Source organism: Hippopotamus amphibius, chromosome 9, assembly GCF_030028045.1.
Source record: "Hippopotamus amphibius kiboko isolate mHipAmp2 chromosome 9, mHipAmp2.hap2, whole genome shotgun sequence".
Taxonomy (NCBI): domain Eukaryota; kingdom Metazoa; phylum Chordata; class Mammalia; order Artiodactyla; family Hippopotamidae; genus Hippopotamus; species Hippopotamus amphibius.
In genome coordinates this window covers 46,332,486-46,357,966 of record NC_080194.1, presented here as the reverse complement: position 1 = coordinate 46,357,966, position 25,481 = coordinate 46,332,486, and the positions used below count along the sequence as shown (strand labels likewise).

General features: G+C 34.9%; 1 protein-coding gene across 1 annotated transcript; it reads left to right on the top strand.

Annotated features, from left to right (window-relative positions):
- Positions 1 to 29: 29 nt before the first annotated feature.
- AASDHPPT (aminoadipate-semialdehyde dehydrogenase-phosphopantetheinyl transferase) lies at positions 30 to 24,616 on the top strand. The gene is made up of 6 exons (XM_057748514.1): positions 30 to 212; positions 1,902 to 2,127; positions 12,624 to 12,745; positions 13,365 to 13,526; positions 20,675 to 20,746; positions 22,555 to 24,616. Exons 1-6 carry the CDS (start codon positions 30 to 32, stop codon positions 22,717 to 22,719), a joined length of 930 nt encoding a protein of 309 aa, XP_057604497.1. The 3' UTR covers positions 22,720 to 24,616.
- Positions 24,617 to 25,481: the final 865 nt, after the last annotated feature.

The window sequence follows — 25,481 nt, the reverse complement described above, 5'->3', positions numbered from 1 at the left end:
GCCCGAGGTGGCGGTGAGGTGTTCAGTGGATGGTTTTCCCTGCCAAGCGACTGTGCTTGGTGCCAGCTATGGAGGGCGTGCGCTGGGCCTTTTCCTGTGGCACTTGGCTGCCGAGCCGAGCCGAATGGCTGTTGGCGGTGCGATCGATCCAGCCCGAGGAGAAGGAGCGCATTGGCCAGTTCGTCTTTGCACGGGACGCTAAGGCAGCCTTGGTACTACAGGTCTTTCGTTTTTAGGGCCGAGGAAGCAGATGTTGGGGATGCTGGGCCGGGCTGTAGAGACTCACCCCCTGCCACGCTAGTGTCGATGCCCACTTATGGCCGCTCCAGGGAGAGAGTGGTAGGTTCCGCCGAGTCTCCGGTGTGAGCATGGCCTGGTCTCCACCCTCTTTGTAGTCGCCTCGGAGGCCTCGTCAACTGTAAAAATTAGCCCCTCCCCCGTTGTAGTTAAAAATGGAGATCTTACTAAACCCTGAAATAGGTGTTGAGAAGGCCTACGAAGTAGTTTTTTCCCTTATAATGGGTTTTTTCTTATTTTTAAGTTATAAACATTTCTTTTTCCTTGTTTGGGCCCATAGCACATTCTTAGCCTACTAAATATCCCACCATTCTCCGTGGGCACTCTGCACTTGGTAGGCCCTAAAAAATATTGACAGTATGACTTAGTTTAACCTTCCATACCGTGGAACTGAAAGAGTCCAGCCTCCTTTTACCAGTGAAGCTGAAGCCAAGGAAGGATGTAGTCTTAGGCATACCTTTCTGACTTGAATAGTTTGGGAAGCAGTATTTTAAATATAATTGTTTATTTTACTTATGTATTTTTAACAACAAATGGAAACTTGGGTCATTTTGTTTCAAAGTGACTTCTATATGTGTAGCGCAGTTTCAAACAGCTTTTGATTACCATCATGTCAAATGCTGTCATTATCTTGAAAATGTCCCTCTATCAAAGCACTTTTTCGTTTGAAATGTGGGCTAATTGATTTTGAAGGCATATTGGTGAATATTTTTATACTTTTTGTAGCTTGTAAGATGGTGAAATTCAAAGTCTTTGCAGTATTTAACAGGCAGTGTTAGAACTGAAGGAAAAAAAACTTGAAAGACTTTGCAAAATATTATCTACCTTGTTATCTTAGACCCTTGGGTTTTTTGGTGTGTGATTTTAGTCATTTTTTTCTTAATAATTAATGGAGGGAGAGAGTGGTATATGTGAGGTATACCATATAATGAGATATACCACATAAATGAGATATATGTGAAAAAATGAGGTGTAGTGAGGTATATGTGAAAAAAGATAGGTCATGCATTGCTAATTGTTGCACCCAGTGATAAGTATATGTGATCTAGAAATACACATATGCACAAAGATATAAGTACAACAGCATTGCTCACTGGGGAATTTTTTATAATAGCAAAACTAGAGCCAGCATAAAATATCCCATAATAGGGGAATAGTCAAGTTGTGGTACCTAGATAATATGAAATGCACCAGCCAGATGATTATGTACAGACATGAAATAATCCCCATCACTTACAAATTAAAAAGTTTATACATGATAGGATAGTACATATAGTAGGGTTTCAGATAAGTAGATGGATAGATAGTAAAAGCAAATGCAAATGAACATATTTTGGATACTTAGAGAAAAGATTGGAAGGATGGATACTTGTTATCATTGGTTACTTGTTAAGATGGGGAGGGAATTGCTAAAGAGGAACTTTAACTTTGTCTTCTTAAGCATTTCTTAAATCTTAAGGCAGGGTATTTAATACTTATGTACTTTTAAAAACTTTAAGAAATGAATGTTTCCGAAACCACAAAAATAGAGTTTGTATTTTATGGGCAGTGTTACCTAAATCTTTAGTATAGACATCAATACATACCAAATGTTTTGTTAACAGGCTGGTCGTCTGATGATAAGGAAATTAGTTGCAGAGAAATTGAATATACCTTGGAATAATATTCGTTTGCAAAGAACTGCAAAAGGAAAACCAGTTCTTGCGAAAGACTCATTGAATCCTTACCCCAATTTCAACTTTAACATCTCTCATCAAGGGGACTATGCTGTACTTGCTGCTGAATCTGAGCTACAAGTTGGAATTGATATAATGAAGACTAGTTTTCCAGGTAATGTTGCATTTTTGTAGTACAAGAGTTATTAAGTGTCTTGTCTTAGCTCTTACCCATTGAATAATCTCAGACAAGGAGATGTAGATATTTAAGTTTAGGAAAAATGTGCTCAGTACTCAACGTTAGTATATCTGAGAGAGCAGCATATTATCAACTGAAAAAAATGCACATCCCAAAAGTTGACAGTTATTCTGCAGACTTTCTGAGGACTCAAACCGGAGAGGCAGCCTCTCAAGTAACTCTGAGAGACTGCTCTAAAGAGGTAAGGGAGGAACCAGGATATATAGGAATTTTACAACAAAAATCTGGTAGTCAGAATGAAAAAGATGACTGTTAATTAATGAAAGCCAGACATCACAAGTTAATGAATTTCAGTGCTTTGCTGTGTATGGGAAAATGCAAGAATCTGGGCTCACTGAAATTATTCCTTTGATACGCACCTTAACTGTCTAGGGCAAGTATCCTACTTTACTGCATCCTGAATCCCCTCAGGGTACACAGTTGGGGGTGGCTGCAGTGGCTGTTGGCTTGAGGGCCCCAACATTCTTTGTTTACTATATATTTTCTTAAGTGTTAACAGACTTCTACATAAAGGATAGAGTCTCCATTGTTGGGGATTCATATAATACTTTGCCTAGAGGTAAAGTGAAAACAAAGATTTTCTTTTTGAATTATACCTCAGCTTGTTAAGTAAGACTAAATTTGAAACTATTCTAAAAGACTGTTAAATTTTCTAAAGAACAGTTTTTCCATAGCTCAATGTTTTTTTGAGTAATAGATGTTAAATCAAATTGAACTCAATAAAGAGTAAATTTTGAGTATCTTTCTATTAAAAAAAATAGTAATTGTGTGTATTGTAAGAACTTTGTTTCACTTAAGTCTTTCCCAAAATTCATCAATTAGTTGTTGGTTTGTTTAAAAAATAATAATAATCTCGGTAGTAAAGTATATTGTAGTCCTTAAGTAGAGATAATGTGTATTTGTACTATATCTAAATATAGCTCTTTGTAACATTTATATAAATGATAATGAACAGCAAGCAATTATTAAAATATGTTTGTATTTTGCCTTAGAAATTTGCTATTGTTGGCTGTAGGAGCAGCTGACATGTATAGTGGGGTTGGCTATACCTAGGTAATTTTACTCAAACACAGGTTTTCTCAACTACTCTAATTTCCATCATCACTAACATTAGTGAGCACTTACTGTGTGCCAAGGCATTTTACTAAGTGCTTTACATATATTATAGGGTAGCTGGGACACAATATACTATTATTTTTATCAGAAGATAAGTAACAGGATAAGAAGAGAGCTGTTAAAATAAGAGAACCAATGTCATAGTGCAGTTTCCTAATGTCCCAGTGCAGTTTCTTTATCTCCACACTGCGTCTACCACAGGATCTTTGCTTATGTTTCCCTTGGACTGGAATATTTATAATAACTTTATCCCCCACCCCCATTTCTGCATAGATAACTTATTTACTGGTTAGTTTTCACTTTAGTCTTACTTTAGGGAAGCCTTTGTGGACCTTCAATCTAAGCCAGGTTCTTTTGTTCTATGCTCTCATAAAATATATTTCCTTCATTCCAGTAATATATTTCATTTTATAATTATTAGTCAGGATGATTGATTGTCTTCCCACTGGTCCTTATAAGCTGTATGAGAGCAGGAACTATGTTAGCTACATCTGATAGTGGCTATATCTACTTTCACATCTAGCACCCTACCTAGTTCAAAATAGTGAGCAATAAATATTTGTCAAATGAATGAATAAGCATTCTGTGCTGCAGTAGTAAGGCTTAGGAGTATGGCTGTGAATCTCATCTCTCACCTTTGTTGTCAATGTCTTTACTTTGAATTTTCCCACCAGCTACTTTTTCTCTGACCTGCTCATAAATCTGTTAAAACTCTGTTATTAACTTTGTTCAGAAGGAGGCTATCCTAATGATTATAGCAGTTCTTGACCCTGGATAAGTATCAAGTCATTTTTTTTAACCTCCTGAAATTGTTTGCTACATTTTGTATGCACCGGTATACTTTTCTCAAATAGAGGATCTGGTTTTCAGCAGGGTCATAGAAGGCTTATCATGAAAGAACCACTGCTATAGAGGATTCAGAGTGAGCATGCAAATGAGCCCATAAACTTCATAGCTTTCTGTGGTCCTTATGTGAACTTTCCCTAAAAATCAGGAATTGGAGAGGCCATTACTCCTTAGAATGCCATCAGCACAAGTACACAGCAATGGTTGGCCCATCAGGTTGATATCTGCTTGGAAATTATGCCCGTGAGACACAGATTTAATTACATTTGGCTTAATGGGCAGTGTTGGTTTATGGTCAATACTGGGTAAAGAAGTAATTACTAATTGAACCTTAATAAATGGTGGGAAGGTAATTGAGCAAAAAAATGAAGATTCTATTTTCTGTTAATTATATTTTATTAGACTTTTTTTATCCACCATCTTTTTTCATTGCTCTTGTTTGGCTGTTTCATTGCCAAAAAGCTATTGATATATCCAGTAATGCGTTGGGGAATAGATTTTTCCAGTTCTCATTAATATTGTTACTGTGTCACTAATGTCTGAAAGATTAATGGACACAGCATCATTCTTAGGGAAGTAGACACCAGTTTACTTCATTTGAATTGCTCTGCCTCTCAGAGTAAGTGAGGGAGTTGAGCAGGGGAAGTTCCCAAGAGTTGCCAAATGGTGGAGGGTAAAACTTAGTATAGGAGCAAGGGAAGTGTTATACTTTGTTCTGGATGTTGTTATTAGATTATCAACTCTCAAGATGGAGTTAGACTTTGGGGGCATCATTAGTATATTGAAAGACTCCGTTCCATTACTCCCATTTTGTCTGCGGGTAAACATCATGTAGGAACTTGTGGAGATTTTTCTTGTCACATTAGCCATTCCTGCTAGGTGCAGATTTCCTGCCATCTCCCAATTCTCCCATTGCTGCTGTGGCAAGGTAGAAGAGAATATATTGATGGATATAAGAAATTTTGAGTTTCTTCCTTCTATCCAGCTGTCCATAGTTAAAGATGCTATTGCAGCCACCACTTTATTCTCTGCTTAATACAGAAAGGAACCTTATACAAGAGTAACTGGTGCATACTTGGCACTAATATTCATTAAATATTTGCTTAATGAATATCCAGAGAAGAGGGATTATAAGATTTTGGGGGACCCTAGTGTAGATAAATTGCCAATTCAGTACAGTCCTAACCCTGGGAGTGGGTAAGGGGGAGGTGTTTTTGTAGGTCATCATTATAATTTGCTGCACCCAATTGGGAAATATTGGTTGTTTTTCCTTCATTTTCTAATTTTTATCTACTACTAAAGGCTTTTGCAGTTAGAAGTATGAAAGTAAGGATAGTTTTATGAATTGTTTGGTTTTGTTCCCATATTGACAAGATAAGGCAAGATAAGATGGATACAGTATAAAAATTATTAAAATTCGGGAAAAGACCGAAAATATTTTTCCCCGTGGGTTTATACTTTCAAATTCACATTATCGTTATAAACTTTGCTGGATATTAATTGGTGGGACAAAATGACTCAGTGTTTCGAGATTTAATACTAATTTACTAGCTTTGAAATGACTGTATCATAGAACTGCTTCTCTTGAACAGTTAAGTAAATTAAGTACAGTAAGTATAAAGTAAGTGGTGGTATTAATGATAGCTATGGTAGAGCCTATTTGTTGTCTCCTTACTATTTATAGCACTATTTCTTCCTAATTGGTTTCCCCTCTTCACTTCTGTTCTAACTCAGTACATTCTCTGTACAGAGTTAGAGTGGTCTTTAAAAATTTCCTTAAAACAATTTTCTTAAAACGTTTAGATTAGTTCTTAATAAAATTCAGTCTCTTTAACATGACTGTATTGTCTTGTTCTCAATTTACATCTCTATTTGCATTTTTAGCTACTCTCTGCTCACTATTTTTTTTTTCACACTCATCTTTTATTACCTCGAATGTAGCAAACTTTTTCCTGTTCAGGGTCATGTCAGAAAAGCTGATCCCTCTGCCTCTTCTTCTCCCTACTCTTTCTTGAATACCTTAGACCTGAAGGACAAGAAGTGGCCAGTACCAGTACCTCCTCAGAAAGGTCTTTCCTGACCACCTGATCTTGTTTTTCTTCATGGCCTTTCTCATTTGTAATTATAACTTAGTTATTTGATTATTGTCTGTTCTCCTTCATTAAATAAGTTCAGGAGCCATGCTTATTTCGTTTTTGCCACAATATACCTAGTACTTAGCAGAGTGTCTAGCACATAGCAAGTGCTCAATAAATATTTATTGAATGTACAAATGGTAGGAGTTCTCAGTTTCACTTAAAATCTTCCTTAAATTTGTTGAAAAATTAGAAAGTGGGTATGCAACTACAGTGAAAAATGATATTCATATCAGATTCTAGTTGGAATATAAACTGTTCTCATCAGTGAGTTGTGATTAAAAGTAGTTCTTCCTTCAAGTCTTCTTCCTCACCCTCCATTTATCTCCCTAGCTTCTTCTCTCCTCCATTTGCATCCATCAGATTCAGTTTCCAACTTTGTTGCTTCTACAGTCTACAGTCTCCAACTTAAAATTTTTCAACCTTATGATGGTTTAAAAGTAGTTCAGTAGAAGCCATACTTTGAATTTGGACTTTTTCCTCGGCTAACCATATGCCATACCATACTCTTGCAATGCTGGGCAGCAGCGGTGAGCCGTAGCTCCCAGTCAGCCACACAGTCACGAGGGTAGACAACCAGTACAACCATTCTGTCTTTCACTTTCAGTACAACATTCAGTACATTTCATGAGGTATGTAACACTTTATTATAAAACAGGCTTTGTGTTAGATGATTTTGCCCACCTGTAGGCTAATGTAAGTGTCCCAAGCACGTTTCAGGTAGGCTAGGCTAAGCCGTGATGTTTCGTAGTTTAGGGGTATTAAATGCATTTTTGACCTAAAATGTTTTCAACTTAACAATGGGTTTATCAGGAAGTAACATCATCATAAGTCAAGGAAGATCTCCATCCCGCTGTCGTTTGTGATCTACATTCTAAGCTGATCTGCATTCTTCTGGATCTGTATTTTGCAGGATGTGCAAAGTGTTGGTTTTTTTGTTTTATTTTTTTGGTTTTTGTTTAACTTAGAGATTTACAGCAGGCAAGCAGCTTAAAAAAGTTTCTGTCTGTGCTCTGAACTCCTTATTGGAAAACCAGATTTTTACTGGCAGAAAGTTTTCACTCTTTCCAAGTTATAGGGTGGGTCTTTTCCACTGCTCAGAGGATTTGAGTGGGGTCACAACATAGAACTCAAGTTTATTGAGCAACTTCTGTGTGTTTAATGCCTTCTATGCATTATCTTATTTCACCCTCTTAAGCCTAAGTTGTAAATTATTTTATAGAGTAGGTTAAGACACTTACCTAAGGCAACTAAGCTAAGAAAAATAGTATGGATTTGAACTTATACTACAAAGCCTATATTTTTAGGCACTACTTTCTGTAATACATGACCTCTCAATACTAGATTTTATTGATATCTGCTTAAGGATTTGCAAGTATGAAATCTGTGAAAAATTCCATGAAACTGGGTTAAATGAATTTAAAGTTTTTATGAAGGAACTGATGTCTAAGAAGAGTATACACAATTTAGTGAGGGGGAACTTGCCTTACCATTTTTTAAACTTACGTGAGGCATTGTGAACAAAAAAGCATGGTATTAGCAAAAGAATAGACAACTAGGAAACTTGAGATAGTGTCCAGTATTTATACATAATATTTCAATTCAGTGGTTAAAAATTAGTTTATTTATTAAATGGTGCATTACTCTAATCACTAGGGTAATAGCTTGTTGGCTACTTGAATTTGCTCTTCCATAAACTGCTTATTAATATTTTCTAATCCATGTATAAAAGCTCTTTATGTATTATGGTACGTATTGACACTTGATTGACCAGATCTGTTACAACTATTTTCCCACTGTTATTTATTTATCTTTTGAAATTTTTTGTACTTTTTTGCCATATGAATTTTATCTTTTATTTAATTAATATATCTAACTTCCTTGATAAATTCTGACCTCTGTCTTGTTTGAAAAAAAAAATAATTAAATTGGTAAAAGATTTACTGCAACCATAGGTTATAGAGTCTCCTAAATTTTGTTCTAAAATCGTACCCTTTTTTTTTTTTTTTTTTTTTAACATTTAAATCTTTAATCCCCCTAGAACTTGTATGTATATGTTTTACATCCTGGTGGCTCAACAGTTCTACCACCACCAGCATTGGATAGGTTAGGAATAAACATGTAAAGTGCCTGGAATTATTAAGTACTTAGTAGATAAATGTTAGCTGTAAGGTTGTTGTGATAGTTGTTATTGTTATATGTGGTCAGGATGTTAAAATTGGCCAGGATGCCTGTTAAAAATGCAAGTTCCTTGAAACCCTACCAGACCTCTTGAACTAGGATTTCTTAAATACAACCAGGGATTCTATAACTTATAGAGCCAATGAAAAGATTATAACCCATCAACTTTTTTTAATGAGTAAAATCATCTGAAAGGCATTAGATCCTTGTTTCACAGTGTAAACAAAATTAATTAAAATTAGCTTTTAATAACAATTACTGGAACGCAATAGAATTGTATATTTGGCTGGATTTTGAAAGAAAGATGCCTTTTAAACCTAGAAAGGGAAGAAGAACCCACAAAGTTAGCAGATATGATTGATTTCATATTAAATCTTTTCCCTCTCGCAACCGGGGCAAATATAAGAGGTTAATATTGTTAATATTTAAAATACTTGTAAGTATTGATAGAAAAGCCACTTGAGACTCACCTAATGAATGGACAAAGAACTTGATAAAACATTTCACAAAAGAGAATATATATATATAAAACAACTACTGCAACAGCCTTAGAGCTAACATTTATTAAGTAGTTAATAGCTCTAGGCGCTTTATATGTTTGTTTCTTAAACTACCCAATTCTTTTTCCCTATTTTATAGCTTAAGAAACAGCCATAGAGAAGTTAAATAAATAATAGTAAAGAAGTAATAGAGCCAGGATTTGAACGTTTGACTTCAGGGGCATGAGTGTGTCTGTATGTATGAATTAAATTCTGTGCATGTATGTATTAGTTTCCTAGGGCTCCTAACAAAGTACCAAAAACTGGGTGTCTTAAAAAACCAGAAATTTATTCCAGAAATTTATTCTCTGACAGTTCTGAAGGCCAGAAATCAAAGTGTTGACAGGGCCATGTTACCTCTAAAGATTCCAGGGAAGAATTCTTTGCTTCTTCCTAGTTTCCTGGCAATCTTTGACATTGCTTGGCTTGTGGCTATATCACTTCATTTTCTAGCTTCATCTTTATGTTGCCTTTTTCTCTATTTTGTCTCTATGTGTCTAAATGTTTCTCCTTATAAGGACATCAGTCATTGGATATAAGGACCCACCTTAATACAAGGCAACCTCATCTTAATTTGATTACACCTGCAGAGACTCTATTTCCAAATAAGGTCACATTTTTAGTTTGTGTAGGCATGAGTTTTGGGAGACATGGACCCTCACAGTTCAAACCTGCCTTGTTCAAGGCTAAACTGTATAAATTATTTTGTTGTAGGTTCCTAATCTAATTGCTATGTGACCTTGGTTAGTTGATCATTGCAGAACACTTAGTTAATATCTAGTGCTGCTTTCCCTGAAGATTAAGCTATGAGATGAGGGATCTGGCTTTTCTAAACCTGGTTAGTGATTCTGTATGTTTTTCACTTGTTTTATCTTTACGTATATACTTAATAAGTTCTTACGTGCCTCTTAAATTGAAGATTGTAATAGACATGAATATGTGTTGGTATCATTAGGAGGCTTTGCCAACTTATGTGTCTAATAATTGTGCCATCTGCAGCTAGTTTGGGGGATGTATTCTGGTATTTCCTACTGATTTTCTTTTTTTAATTCCAATTTCCTAGATAAAATTAAGTCCTTAAGAGAGTACTCATCCACTGTGTTTTTTCAGCAAAATGCCACAGTGTGGTGCTGTTGTCTTTGGCTGAATATTTCCAAAGTCATCTTTTTCTGTTGCTGTCTGTCTCTTATTTTGTGGAATATCTTGTTCTCAAAAGTATATGAAAACACGCTCAGATATTTTTCAGCTGTGCATGATCAGTTATGATTGCTTTCCAGTGAGTGTGTTAGATTGCTTTTTATGTTAAATGAGTTTTTTTAATTAGCATGAGTATTTAAATTTTTTCCTTGATTGCCACATCATATTTAGGTAAAAATCAGGGGTTTTCTTGAAGGTTATGGAATTATAACTTGAAGAAATCAACAAACATAATGACACTACAGATGACAATAGGCATATCTTTTAACATTTTAGGCTTTTTAAATAGTGTTCTGTTAAAACTACAATTCCACTCAAAGTATATAGTGCTGTCTTCCAAATCCAAGATAGCTGTTCTCATTGTTATTATTTATACTATTTACACCAGAATCTATTCAAGAGGAAACAGTTTATGATTTATGTAGGTGTAGGGCTCCCAGGGTTTAAAATCTCCAGATTTACTTTTGTAACTTTAGCAAGCTTGCTTTCTTTACTTTCTTTAGTGTTTTATCTGTCAAGCCAGGATGTACTAGTGATGCTTGCATTTTAACAAGACAGTCACATCAGACTGTCGTCAGAGGGCGTTCCTAGCCCCAAAAGGGTAAGAATCCTCTGCCCTGGGACTCCTTAGGTTCCAGTTTAATATTTCAATGCTATTGCATGAAATGACTTTACAGCAGGCCACTTTTAGGAAATAATAGCCTTTTAACATTAATATGAACAGGTACAAACAGTAAACATTAGTTGATTAATAGAAATGGATTATAAAGTTATCTTTCTTGAGACTAGTACAGTGCTTAAGGAGTAGACAGATTAATTAAATGAGTCTGATGAATTTGAAAATAAATGAGGATCTTTGCCTTGTACTAAAGAACCACATATCATTGGAGGGTCATTAGAAATATTTCCTAGGTAAATAAGAGGAGACTGTTTTGAAGTTGGGATGGTGGGGGAATTGTAGACAGTTTTGTGGGAGAGCTAGTTTTTAATATTTTCCTCCCTTGAGTTAACTATGGGAAAGGTACTTCGTTACTGTGGGAGAAACTGTAAACTCTCTGTGAACATAAGGACCATGTCTGTTTTGCTTATCATCATATTCCTGGCATCTAGCACTTGGGTATTTTTAGAGTGAATGATATAGTAGGCATTCTAATTGTTGAATTCTTATGGGGTTAGTGATTAAAAGCCAGTAAAGCATTAAGTAGAGGGATTTGACATCTTTTTTCTTTCCAGACATGCTGTGGTTGCAGCCAGTTGGGAATATCAGATTTTGGAGCTGAGTATTTTAGAAATGGAAGTTGAGGAATAGACAAGCTATGTTAACAGAATTTGCAGAGCGACTACCTGCAAGAGGCTTGATGGAAGTAATGTAATCATGAACTAAGGATATAGGGCAATAGAGCATTTAGGAATAATTTCCATGTAATAGTTAACATGCATTTATTCATATAGTAAACATTTGTGATTCACCTACCTTGTTGCCAGACTTTCTGATAGACCAATTAGGCTGTAATTGTGTGAGAGTAAGAACCATGATGGATTTGTTTTTAACCATTAATTCAGTTCATATTGGTATAATATTTGTACACAATCTACATACTTGTAGAAGAAGTAAATGAGTGATGATGGTAGTAAAAATAGATAAACATGTCATTATAATATTTTCAAAATATGTAATGTGAAAGGTATATCATATATTTTAAGGATATTATATAATATTTTATTGTCTGTGGAACAGTGAAGCTAAGGATATACTTCAGATTTTTTTAAAAATGAGCCAATAGAACAGAAATTAAAATGTTTTTATTTGGAAAAGTCATATTAGAAAACATGTTTAAAAACAGTTATTGTGAAGGAAATAAGTGTATATTAACTTTCCAATCATGTTAATAACTTAGAATAAAACAACACTCCTTAGCTTTCTACTAATTCCCCCAAAATTACAATACAGAAATTGTTCCCTGATTTTCCTGTTAAATAGCAAAATAAAATTTTAACCCCCAGAATACTATTGCTCTATTTTAAGAGTACTTGTTTTGGATTTCTGGTATTCTATCATATATAGGGAATTTCCCATAATTATTTAAGATTTATGATAGGTTGGCTGCTAAATTTTATCAGATTTTTGGAGGGCATCTATTTATATAACCATCTGTTTTTTTCTCCTTAATCATTTAATAATGCACAGAATTTCACTGTTCTCCCAAGGTACCCTTCTGTTTCTGGACTGACTCCTGCTTGTCATGTGTGTTATCCTTTTAATTCTGAACTTACTTTGATTTGCTGATATTTTGTTTAGGATTTTTGTGACTATATTCAAAAGTAAGGTTGGACTATAGTTTTCTTTTATGCTCAGTCTTTAACAGTTTTGGTAATTCTCTATTTCCTCAATATACAGGTCGTGGTTCAATTCCAGAATTTTTTCATATTATGAAAAGAAAGTTTACCAACAAAGAATGGGAAACGATCAGAAGCTTTAAGGATGAATGGACTCAGCTGGATATGTTTTATAGGAATTGGGTATAATTTCTTTCTAGTTTTGAGAGTAAGCCCCTGTGTTGATTCCATTTCTTTGCTAAAAATAGGAGAAAAAGTCCTTTGGTAACCCTGTAGTTCATATATTGTTTGAAGTAAATAAGTCATTACTTGGATACTTCATGATTTTTATGTACACATTATTACATTATAATGACATTTAAGAAAATTTAACATATATTTAATACTCAGAAGATACTCTTCAAGCTGAAACAAGACATTTTATTATTATTTATAAATAAGGTTTAATGTTTTCTGTCATAAAAGATCTCATACACATGAGACCTTATTTAACAAACACTTATAATGTTTATTATTGTGCCAGAAGACATTAATGTAAACCCTTCATAAGTTAGTTAATTATCATAACAACCCCATTACTATTGCATGTTACACCTGAGGAAATGGAGGCACAGGGAGCTTAAAGGTTTGTCTTAAATTCTCACAACTGGTTTGTCTCCATGCTACTATAAGGGAAAAAATAAGTAATTTAGAGCCGTAATATGTTAAAGAATTAGAAATCCATATGTGTTGGGGACTGTAGATTTTATGAACAATTTTATCTACTAAAATTCTAAGAGAAAATGTCTGTTCTGTATCTTAGGCACTGAAAGAAAGCTTCATAAAAGCAATAGGTGTTGGATTAGGATTTGAATTGCAACGCCTTGAATTTGATATATCCCCATTAAACCTGGATATAGGCCAAGTTTATAAAGAAACACGTTTGTTTCTGGATGGGGAAGAAGAAAAAGAATGGGCATTTGAGGTAAGAAATTTATCAGAATTGCTATAAGAATTTTCTTATTTTGTGCATGTGAGTATAAGCTTAACTTAGGTAGGCTAGTCATTGAAACTAGACACATTTGGAATCCAGTTTGGGTGCTCTGAAGGTAAAGTCAGGGATATTCTGAGTGCTATAACATTTAGGCTGAATACTTGAAAGATAAATTATATTGCATTAAGTACAAGAGAAGGGAAAAGAGGCCCTGGAATAGAAACAGCTTTGCATGTATGAACAACTAAAGGATGCCATTTTGTCACTGTACTCTGTTGATAGTACAGTATAGGGCATTATGGGTTGGTTAATATTTTGGTCTCTTTATTTGGTTTCTGTCACTAGCAATTCTTGGTTGCTAGTGAGAGAAACCTAACACAAACTCATTTTAACCAAAAAGACATTATTATAGATTACTAGAGTGATTCATATAACCAGGTTTCAGAATTGGCTGGAATTAGAGACTGGAAAACTCAGAACTCTTTTTATCTTTTACTTTTGCCTTCCTGGCTTCAGTTTTCTCCCACCAACATTTCTCATTCTATACATGGCTTTTTTAACTACCTGGTCTGTGTGGCAGGAAACATGACTGCCTACCACTCTTATGCGTAACAGTTTGTAGTTTAAAAACCTGCAGAGATTGGTGAACTCCCTTTCTGTTGAAGCCCTAAAAGCCCTAGAGAAGGGACTGCATGGCTTAGGTTGAGTGTTTGGTGTTATCTCTTAACATTGTTGTAGCCAAGAAAGTGTGTTACAACTTGTATCAAGTGTCCAGAGCCCAGCAAATGGATTGCATTATAATGTGATTCCTGCAGCAATCACCAGAATTATGTACAGAGAAAGTGAGTATCCAGAATAAAGAATGCATGATGAATGGATAAAATAGGTGTTCACTAATTTTCTCAAGGGAATTTAACACGTTTTAAATAGAGACTGATAAGATCAGAATTGTATTTTAAGACCAAGTTCTGTCTGTGATGGTATATGGAGGTTGAGGAGGTGAGGTGTTAAAGATGTTAAGATCAATTCTATGACTTACAGGATAATCTGTTGAGATGCTGAATACTAGAGAATAAGTGGGATTTAAATTTGAGATACCATAGAAACATGTAAGTGAAGGTGTCAAGCAGGTGAATAGAACGAAATGCTGGGATAAAGGGAAAAAATCATAATCATTAACATGTGGATGGTGGTTAAAGCCATGGGATTTACAGTTGCAGCAGTGAGATTACCTAAATTAGAATTAAGAAAGACCTAGGACGGAGTCCTGAGAGTACTATTTAAAGGTGGAGCGAGGAGGAGACTGAGAAAGAATGACCAAAATGGTAAGAAGTAAAATAAGGAAGTAGTGTTAGGGAATCCAAGGGCAGAAAGTATTTTGAGAAAGAGAGCTGTGTCAAAACTGCTAACATACTATGTAAGGTAGGGATACTATCAATTAAAGAGTAAATAGTATTTAGGATACTGTATTTTTTAATACAATTTAAAACAATTTTTATTACATACTGAAAGGGGAAAACATTAACCATTTCATTCATGGAAAATCATTTATTCTTTTTTTTTTTTTTTTTTTTGGCTGCATTGGGTTTTGTTGCCGCGTGAAGGCTGTCTCTAGTTACAGTGAGTGGGCGGTACACGGGCTTCTCAGTGTGGTGGCTTCTCTTGTTGCAGAGCATGGGCTCTAGCCGTGCCGGCCTCAGTGGTTGTGGCATTTCTGGTTCAGTAGTTGCGGCTCACAGACTAGAGCGCAGGCTCAGTAGTTATGGCGCACGGGCTTACTTGCTCCGTGGCATGTGGGATCTTCCCAGACCAGGGATCAAACCCATGTCCCCTGCATTGGCAGGCAGATTCTCAACCACTGTGCTACCAGGGAGGTCCCAGGGAATCCTTTAATCTTAATGGTGCCAGATGGAGTAGGCCTAGTAGCAGGATGAGGAGGGAAGAGTCAGTGATTGAGCCAGCTCTGCTTCAACTTTTTGGGTGACAAAGATGTCTGAATTTCTGTGGACCAAATAGATACCGTGGAAAATGGGCTTGAAGTGTCTTGGAAGGACACTACCCAAGAGGAATTCCAAAAGAAAGGCAGTGGGCATTCTACTATGTTTTAATTGCTGAGGGTAAGAATTACAAGAAGTCAGCTATTAAATGCACTACTAGTTTGCGGCAGTGGTACAGGACAGAGGAACTGGAGGTAGTTCTCTGAAAATTCCTCAGATACTCACTAAGCCAGCATTTGGATACTTGACATGGCCCGGGGTTCTAAAAACTGGATTACAACAGCACTGATCGTTACTTTGCCCGTTTCGTCCATCCCTTTCTTCTCTGCCACCTACTGTAAGAAAACCAGAGCGGAAGAGCAAGTTGAGGCCAAGGAGAAGAATATGTTCTAAGAATTGAAGTGGGATTTTTTTTTTTAAGCTGAAAGTGACTGAAGAGCTCTGGGGTTTGCCTAAGGACTTGTCCAGGAGCTGGGAAGGGAGATCCATCAGGGCATATTTGAAGACATCTGTGGAAGAAAAATTAAATGTTGAATATACTTGGGTGTTTTGCCCATTCAGTGTATCAGCTAGAAAAATATAAAAATAATATATGTTAGATGCATATATTTAAGTGTGGATTATTTATTATACTATAAACAGGCCTGGAAGGGGAGAGTGAACTTAACAGAATGAATCTGGAGGTAGGGACAGTCAGAATCCAGGGTTTGAGGGCAGAAGGATGAACGTAGAGTCAAGGACCACAGATGGAAGGTTCCTGTCTTGGCATCTCCATGTAACCCCACAAGATAAAGAACGAAGTCTAGGCATGCAGCTGAGGAAGGGCTGTGATTTCAGTGTACAACTATGGTGTGAATGATCTTCACTGTCATATCCTCCCTTTTGTTCACTCTTTTCCACTCTCACTCATACACACTAAATTCCCTCACACTAGGAGAACTAGAGGCGGCAGCATACTGAATGAGGGAGCATCTAGAGTTAAGAAGAGAGATGAAATCAATTCCTTTCCTTATTGGAGACGTCCAACCCTGAATTAGGTTTGAGCTAGGATAGTGGAAGAATTTCTTTTTGAGGTGAGAGTAGAACTTAATTTGGGTCAAATATTTTTCAGAGAAAATTCGATACTGAGAATGACCAGAAATATCACTTATAAGATCTGATCAAGATTTCATCCAGGGAAAGAGAAAAATGAATTGTCAGAACTTGTTTAAAGGGAAGCGGTGAGAGAAAATAAGTTGCCTTCTATTCCTACACTGTAGAGTCCAGCTCCTTTAGTAAACTGAAAACCAGGTAGGAAGAAGTTTCAACCCTTCTCTACTTTTCATGTCTAACTCCAAATGAAAGCTCTGCACAGGACAATTTTGTAACCATCTTGCTCCTCCCTCCTTTCTTTACTTTGTAGACACAACTTCCTGAAAAAGCTAGAGTCATAACCAAACATGATAAGCCCCATGACTTGGTTTTTTTCTCCATAAGTATTTGATGACTAAATTTAAGTGCACAGGATATTTTAGAGTGTACCTTTAAAAAAGTATTTCAGAAAGTACTGTTTCCTGGGTTGAAGATGGGACAAATCCCTAAAATAGTACCTGTCAGAGACTATAGTTTTTATTAACGCATATAGCCAATGAATAACTGAACTACTTCAGACTCATATATTCTCTTCTTTCTAGTGTGAGAACTGACAAGCTAAACTGAAAAAAAAGTCCTGTTCCTGCAGGCAGCATTAAAAGAATCCCTGCAGGATACCAGAAATAGGGTCTAGGCTGCAGATGTGGATATGGAAGGTATCTATTGGCGCACAAATTAATGGTGCAGAAGACTAAGGATACTGTCCTCATTTCATCAAACTAAAGGATAGTGCCATCATAGGACATATGTTAAAATTCTGCATCCCAGGAGAAAGAGGAGCATTTATTTACTTGGAGACTCCAAAGAACAATATGAAGTGAAAATTATAAAGGAAATGAGGATTTTTTTTTTTTTAAATCTGCTTGAATAACATTCAAGACGTTAGTGTAGCTATGAAATGGAAGCTGAGGGCTTTAAGGAAGGAATAGGCTTGTCATTAAACGAGAGCTATTAGTGAAGGGTAGTCTCTGAAACCATCTAGAAGTGTATAGAAAAGAAGACAACAGACTGAACCCTAAAACTTTTATATTTAAGAAGTTTATTTTTTGCCACCTCTTAAATATAGACATTTTCCCAAGCATCTGCTATTTTCATGGATCCACTTATGATTACCAGTTTCAAGCACACTACCTTTCTGTGAGTGACTGCCAAATCTTTACCTCAGTTTCTTTCACTCTTCAGACTATTTCTCACTGCTCTGTGTTTTTCCTTGAAGACTATACAGACACCACAAATTCTGCAGATAAGTCAAAACCATATTGCCCTTCGAGTTATTTTCTTTTTCTAACTTTACTTTTTTTGATGGCCCCTGCCACTTCTCAAGTGTGGGCACTTTTTACATCCAACTTAGACTAATGCAGTAGCCTCCTAGCTGGGTTCCTTTTCCATTATTTTGCTTCATCCTTCTTCATTTTTGGCCATCATTTCCTCCACATTGCAGTCAAATCACAACCTGCTATCTGCTATTTAAATATCTCCAACCCTCTTCTACTTATATTTGTTTTAATTCTTCCATGACCTCATCGCCACCTACCCATTCACCCTGTGCCAATCACCTTCTTGCCTTCTCCTTTAACAATTTAAATCCAATTCAGGTGCCTTCTCTTTATTTCCTTTAAGACCAGTTTGTTTTTTTTTTTTTTTCCTTTTTCTTTCTTATGACATACCACATTTTGCCTCATAATCTTTGTACTTATTTACCTGGTTTACTTTCCCAGGGCTCCCTGAGGGCAGGGGAGTATCTTACTTAACCATTATATCTGTTACATAGCCTGCACGTAATCAAGAAACCATTATTTGTTACAACAAATCCAGAGGATTTTCCACTTACTTGAGTATTGTATCTCACACCTGGAAAAATAATACTCTAGAAGAAATATGAATTCTTATGCCAAGAGGAATCTCATGTTTTCATAGACTTTCAATTTTCATAACCAGTTTCTGTTAGGAAAGTTAAATTTGGTAAAAAGTTTCAAATGATGAGATTAGATGAAACAGAAATTCTTTCCTTTGCTTTTGAAAGGAAGTGCTTTAAAAAGCAGAAATATTAACATTTATGACAGATTTTCTTCAGTACTTTACCATTTGGAAAACTTTGTAAAACTTGAATGTTTTAAGTTATACCTTAAACTTTTATTTTACTTTGTTTAGAAAGTGAAATACATACTAAAAAAATGACATACAATTTAACTGAAGCAGGTTAATTTTTGTAATCTAATGCTAAACTGTCTCCTGAAAAAATAAAATATTCTTGCTCCCTAAGTTTGTTGGAGATTTTAAGGAAATTTTGGTATTCACAATAATTTTATGGATAAAAACTATAAGCTTTGGAAATTTTTGAAAATTTAGAAAGTCTTAAAATTAAGTTTTAAGTTCAGTAGCATTGAATGTACTGGCTTAACTAGCTAGCTAGCTTGCTGATTTCATTTCTTTTTTCAGCTAATATTTATTATAGATGTACTAGGCAGAAAGGATTTGAGGCAGAGTTGATCACCTCAGAACTTTTATTCTAGTGAGACATCAAATATTAATGTTTGATAACTGGAGTCATTGTAAAATAACATCTAGTTTTGCTGTGTCAAATTTCCTATTTATGTGATGTTAATAAGATTTGAGTAGATATGGTGAATAATTTGAAATTCTCATTGAATTTTGGCTTATAATGAGGTAAGTAGACAAACTGAGCAGGGTATCTTGGCATTTTAGTAGACAGGCTGAATGAAAACTGGTTATTGCCCACGGTTACCTCTGATATACGACCTTAGATACAGACACTATAAACCTGCTGATCTAAGTTGTTTTCCAAAAGTAATTATAGCCAGAATATCTCTATATGTTATAATGTTTATATTATTGGTATATTCAGCATAAAGAATGGGAGGACCATGTTCAAAAAGAATAATTTTGTTTATAATAACAAACTTTGACCCATTAAATATTTTCTCATACTTCGCTAGTTATTTTTTTCCTCTTGAAGTGTTTTCCTAAATTTATCTCTTTTGAATTTTATTTATTTTTTTATTGCTAATTTGTATATCTTAAGGTGTGAAGATTTGAGGAAGAGGATAAAGGATGAAAAGCCCCTATGTAATAATACTATTTCTGATTGTAGTTTCCTATTTCAACTGATTTCTTATGGAAGACTGCCATAGTAAAGTTGCTTTTCAATGAAATTTTGTTTAGTTTTTAATAGCTCTTCATACTTTTCTCTGGGAACTACTTCAATGTGTATTATATTTTAAAGCCCCCTCCCCCTTTGTCTCATACATAGGGGAAAATGGGAAATTACACATTTTTTAAGTCTTACCTAACGAATGTCCACCATCATTTTCCATAGGTTGTAGTGTGTAGTTAACTAAATGTTTATAAACCAGTGTTGCAGTCTAATTTTTTTTAATGTACACCTTAAACGTATACAAAACTAACATCATCAGTGAGTGCAGATGGCTATCTAGATGTGCCTCTAGATAGCATACTTTATCTATGGTAGTACTCTTATTAAACATGTATAATCTAAATATAATCATTAAGAACCACAGACCAAAAATAATCAGTTTATTAATAAAGAATGGGGGATGGGGCTTGTATGTAAAAATATTAATGTCATAAAAGACAAAAGAAATGCTAGCAAGACATGACAACTAAATGCTATACTCGACCCTAGACTGGCTCCTGTACTGGAGGTGGGGAAATTGTATAAAGGACATTACTGGATTAATTCACAAAATTTGGAGTACAGAGAGTAGACTTAAGTATTATTTCAATGTTAAATTTACTGAAGTTATTAACTACTGTGGTTGTGTGAGAGAATGTCCCTGTTAGGAAATATATATTGAAATATTTCAGAGTAAAGGGCCAAAATGTATGTGACTTTTCCTTAAAAGTCACGGGGAATGGAGATATATGTGTGTATGTGGTGGGGGGAGTGAGATTTTTAAAATGTAAATTGAAATAGATATATCTAAGTTTCTGTATTTAGTATTCTCTATTTACTTGTGTTTTATTTTTCAGGAAAGCAAAATAGATGAGCACCATTTTGTTGCAGTAGCTCTTAGGAAACCCAGTGGATCTAGACATCAGGATGTAAGATTTTAAGATGTACCTGATTTTTTTCTAAAAAGCATGTATTAAAGTTTAGTTTGTTATTTATTGATGGAAATAATCATTTGGTTCATGTGAGGTTAGAAGTTTTGGCTTTTTTTTATTTTTTAATTATAAACTTTAGAATTGTTCGTTATCTAATCCTTAAGATCATCTGGGATTTCACAGAAATGTTTTAAAAGTATGTTATCTGCTCCTTCACATTTAAATATATTAAATATTACAAAGACAGAATTTTGGTAGTACTGTCCTAGTATTCATATTTTCAATAGAAATTCAAGATAATCTCTATCTTGGTCATCTTAACAATGGTTCATTTCCTGGTGAATTGATGCTGTCTTTGAATATAAGGGTACCAAGTTGAGGAGTAGTAAGTAATGGAATTATCTATCAAATTGAATTCCTTCCCCTTTTTTAGTACTCTCCTAAATTATTCCCAAAGTGTCAAAAATGTGAGAGATCTTGTGATATATGCTAGCATAACATCAATTCTTCCAATCAAAATATGTTTTTACTTTCTTCTGCTGTTAATTGGTAAGTTGAGAAATTTTTTAAAAAAGAAACCTTAGGGTCTTGACTCTCAGCCTACATATAGTTGTGATTCTGTGGAAGTGTTTAAGGAATACTGATAATGTCACAATAATTGAAACTATATGCGTATTATTTTTAGGGAATCTGTGTGAGAGAATGTAGTATTATCAATATGTATGCATCTTACTTTTAGAAAAAAACCTCAGTCTACAGATCATGCCTTTGATAGATTAAAAAGATTAAAATTCTTCATATTTTCTTTTAAAAAGGATGATGTGTTAAAATTGACCCCTGTTATCTGAAGATGTTATGACCCAGGTTACCTGTCCTTGTGTTCTGAAGTCTCAGCATTACCGTTTCTGCAAATACCTTATGATTCCATAGAGCTTTATATTTTTGTAGCATTTGTACATGGCAGTACTTTCTTTTTATTTCCCTAGAGACAGTGTATTTAGGCCACAGTGGCATAGTGAGCAAAGGGCAAGGTTGCTATTCAGAAGACCTGACTGGGTTCCAGGCCCAGTTCTCCCCTTTAACCTGTGTTGTAAGCTTGTATAAATTGATTGATCTTACTGAGCCTCACTTTCTCCCCATCTGTAGAATTGAGGTAACAGCCATATCAGCGTAGTTATGAGACAAATCATATAAAATAGATATTGACCTTGTAAAAGCACTATAGAAGACCCAAGTACTATCTTCATAGAATGGTAAAGACAACCCACGTTGGACTGAGTTGTGAACAAGGTCTCTATCACAGAGTATAAAATATAGTTTAAATTTAGTGTTGAATGAATCATTTCCTAATAAAGTGTTGCATCTCTTTGTGGTTATGGGAATTTTATGAGATGCATCCTCTAGAGTATTTCTCAAAAGTTTTCCTGGTGGTCCCTCTATCAGAATAACCCATTTGGCTTGTTAAAGTTATATATTTTGGGATCCTTTTTAACTCATCTGCTGAATAAGAATCGTTGGATGTGTGGCTCAGTAAATACATTTTAAACCAATACCACACTTATTGTTGTCTACAGAAAGTTTGAGAATCAGGTTATTTCATATTTTCCTTGATTGGTTATATTGGCAACACTAATACAAGGAACAGAATTATCTGGAAATCCTACTATGTTGTAATTAATGTTGTTGAAGTTAATTTAATATTACTGAAATGTGATTACTGATTTCTTATTTTCCTAATTATAAAATTGTCCATTAGGTTAATATGCAGTATAACATTGAGGTAATCTAATTTTTTTCCCTTTTAGGTTACATTTCAAGATGATTCTAAACCAACCCAGAGGCAGTTTACTGTTCTCTCCTTTAATGATTTGATATCATCTGCTGTTCCTATGACCCCTGAAGATCCTTCATTTTGGGACTGTTTTTGCTTCACAGAAGAAATTTCAATACGAAATGGTACAAATTCATGATATGATTTTTTGAGTAACAGAGGGAAATGAAAACTGTAATCTTCTGTATTCACTAAAAAATAAATGCCTGAGAGTATCCAATTTTATTTCACAGAACAGTTTAAAAAAAAAAGAAACAACTTTTCCTATTAAAAAGGCAGACTCCCAGTTCAAGATCACTCACTAGAATACGTTTACCTCTTCTTCCTCCCCAAAATCACATTAGATTTACTGAAGAAATAGAAATTGGTGGCAGAATGTTAAAGTGATACATGTTCATTGTAGAAAACAATAGAAAATATGAATACACAAAAAGGGAACATTCGAATTCCTAGCTTTTAGAGATAACTATTTCAGAGGTAACTATCCCTAAAACCTGTAGTGTCTTCCCAGACCTTTTTCTTGGCAAATGATTCCATATTAATATACTTACTCTTTTTTTTAATGGGAACATACTATTTTAAATTTTTTTTCTCTTTAACTGTACATCTAGTGTTCTTAAATCTTCTGCAGTAGCCTAACTTTTAGTGACTTTAAAGTATTGTGTTATATGGCTGTTATCAAGATGCTATTGACCAGAGGTAATAGTGTTCAAATATAATTGACTTAAGTAACCAAGGACATTTATTCTCTCACATAACAAAACAGTTCAGAGGCGTCATTAAGGACACTTTTTCTTGTCTCGGCCTCAGCTTTCTGGTCTTGCCTTAGGCTTGTCTCCCTCATGGTCGTAAGAGCTGCTGCTGTAACTTCCAGCTTCACATCTTCATAAAAATTACATTTTAAAGGCAGGAAAGGCTGTTTTTCTTCTCACATCTCAGTTTTGTCAATGAGGAAGATTTTTTTCCTCCTAAGAGATCCCAGAAAATTTCCCCAAAGTTTACATTGACTCAGGTCACGTCACTGAGAAAGCTGAACTCTGAGATCTGTGGCTTCTATGGGAATTGAACTCCTGGTAAGGAAGAAGCTAAGGCGAGGTCTGGGGGGATGACATCTAGGGGAAGCCCACTGCCTGCCATAAGGGAAGTGTGCCACAGTTTACTCATTCTTTCCTCTGTGTTAGACATTTTGAATGTCTGGAGTTTTTACTATAAGCAGTGATTCATTGAATATCCTTGTAACCACGTTTTGAGGTACATGTTTAATTATGTCCTTAAGAAAGTAGATTTCTGCAAGTGGAATGATTGATTCAAAGGAATTAAACATTTTAGAGCCTTGATAAGTATTGCCAAATTGTTCTCTAAAAAGGCCGTACAATTTATACTTCCAGTTAGTGTGATGTGTGTGACCACTCTCTCACCCCCCACCTACTACTCTGATCATCTGTAGATAGGATCTTTTTTAAAAAAATATAATCTTTGCCAATATAGGTGAAAAATGGTACCTTATTTTTTAAATTTGTGTTTGTTTCATTACAAATGAGGTTGATGTGTCAGTATTGTTATTGGCTGTTTCTATTCTTTTATAAACTGCCTGTTCATTATCTTAGCTTGTTTTTCTTTTGGTTAGTAGGACTTAATTTAAAGTGGAAACATAATATATAAGATGCCAAGACCATCATATTGATGACAGAATCTATTCTATGGTTGTAGTGCATGTCTTGGGGAGTTAAACTTTTATAATTGTTAAATGTCAAGAAGTGAAATAGTTTCATTGTTTCTATTACTAAAGTTAAAAGGTGTGTGTAAATTGTATAAAATTAGGTACTTTGCTTAAGTAAAAAAGTTTGGAATGTTTTGTAATTTTTTATTTCATTAAGCATGCCCAGATATTCCAAGCATAGTAAATAACATGTCTTAAAAATATCAAGTAGCATTTATAGTAGAGGAAGCATTGTTATCCCTAGCATGAGTGTAATGGTGATATGAAAAACTGTCTGTCTTGTCATTATAATAATAAAATGATTAACATTATTGAATTTTTATGAGCCAGGTACCATGCTAGATTTTGGGGCGGGGGTGTGGTGGGGTGGGGGTTCTGTTATTAAAGTTTCACATAGAGGCCAATAGATACACATAGTTTAGAATCAAATAGATCTATAAATGTTTTTTTCTAAATGAAAAATATCACTCCCTTGACCTTCTTCTCCTATTTCCTGTCCCCAGAGCAAGCTGTTTTATTGATATTTTTTGTTGTTGTTGTTATTTATTACCATATCTCCAGATAACATGCTTTTACTTGTTTTCAGCTTGAGGCATTTTTTTAATTCCTAATATAAAGTTTTGCTTTTCTGCTTCCCAACCATTATGCTTTCCCTTCCTGCTCCCCTTTTCCTAGCATATGTATTTCAGTGTTTACATTATTGACTATGATTAAGAATGTTTACATAATTAAGATTATGTAACAGTGTTCAGCTAAGTGATATGTTATTCTTACCCTGTACTGCATTTTTGTTTCCTTGACTTAATAATTGACTTTGTTTGCATAGATTTCTATATACTTATTGCTAGTTAAACCCAGAACTCTATGTTCAGACATACCAGTTGTTTTATCAGTTTCATCCATCTTGAAGAAATTGCTCCTGGAGCAATAATCTTTTTTGTCCAGTCTGGACTTTTTGCCTTCTGTGGCTGGTGCACAGCTGTGATCCTGGAAATCTCTTTTCACTATCATCCTAGGAATTGCTTGTGTCTCCCCTATGTTGAATTCCCTGATTTCCCATTTTCTACATCTCGTGTCTGTCTTAAATTTACTCCTTTTTGTGGGTCAGATCCTTAAGTAGCTTCCTGAGAAGAAAGGCGGCATAGGGATATATTTTTTTGCGGAGTGGTGTAGGAGATCTA

Bases quoted from the DNA above. Each gene is read 5' to 3' on its own strand.
- AASDHPPT (XM_057748514.1), top strand. From the start codon at position 30: ATGGTTTTCCCTGCCAAGCGACTGTGCTTGGTGCCAGCTATGGAGGGC. The intron at 12,746-13,364 runs GTATAATTTCTT...TCTGTATCTTAG, and splicing joins ATATGTTTTATAGGAATTGG to GCACTGAAAGAAAGCTTCAT. The intron at 13,527-20,674 runs GTAAGAAATTTA...TTTATTTTTCAG, and splicing joins AAAAAGAATGGGCATTTGAG to GAAAGCAAAATAGATGAGCA.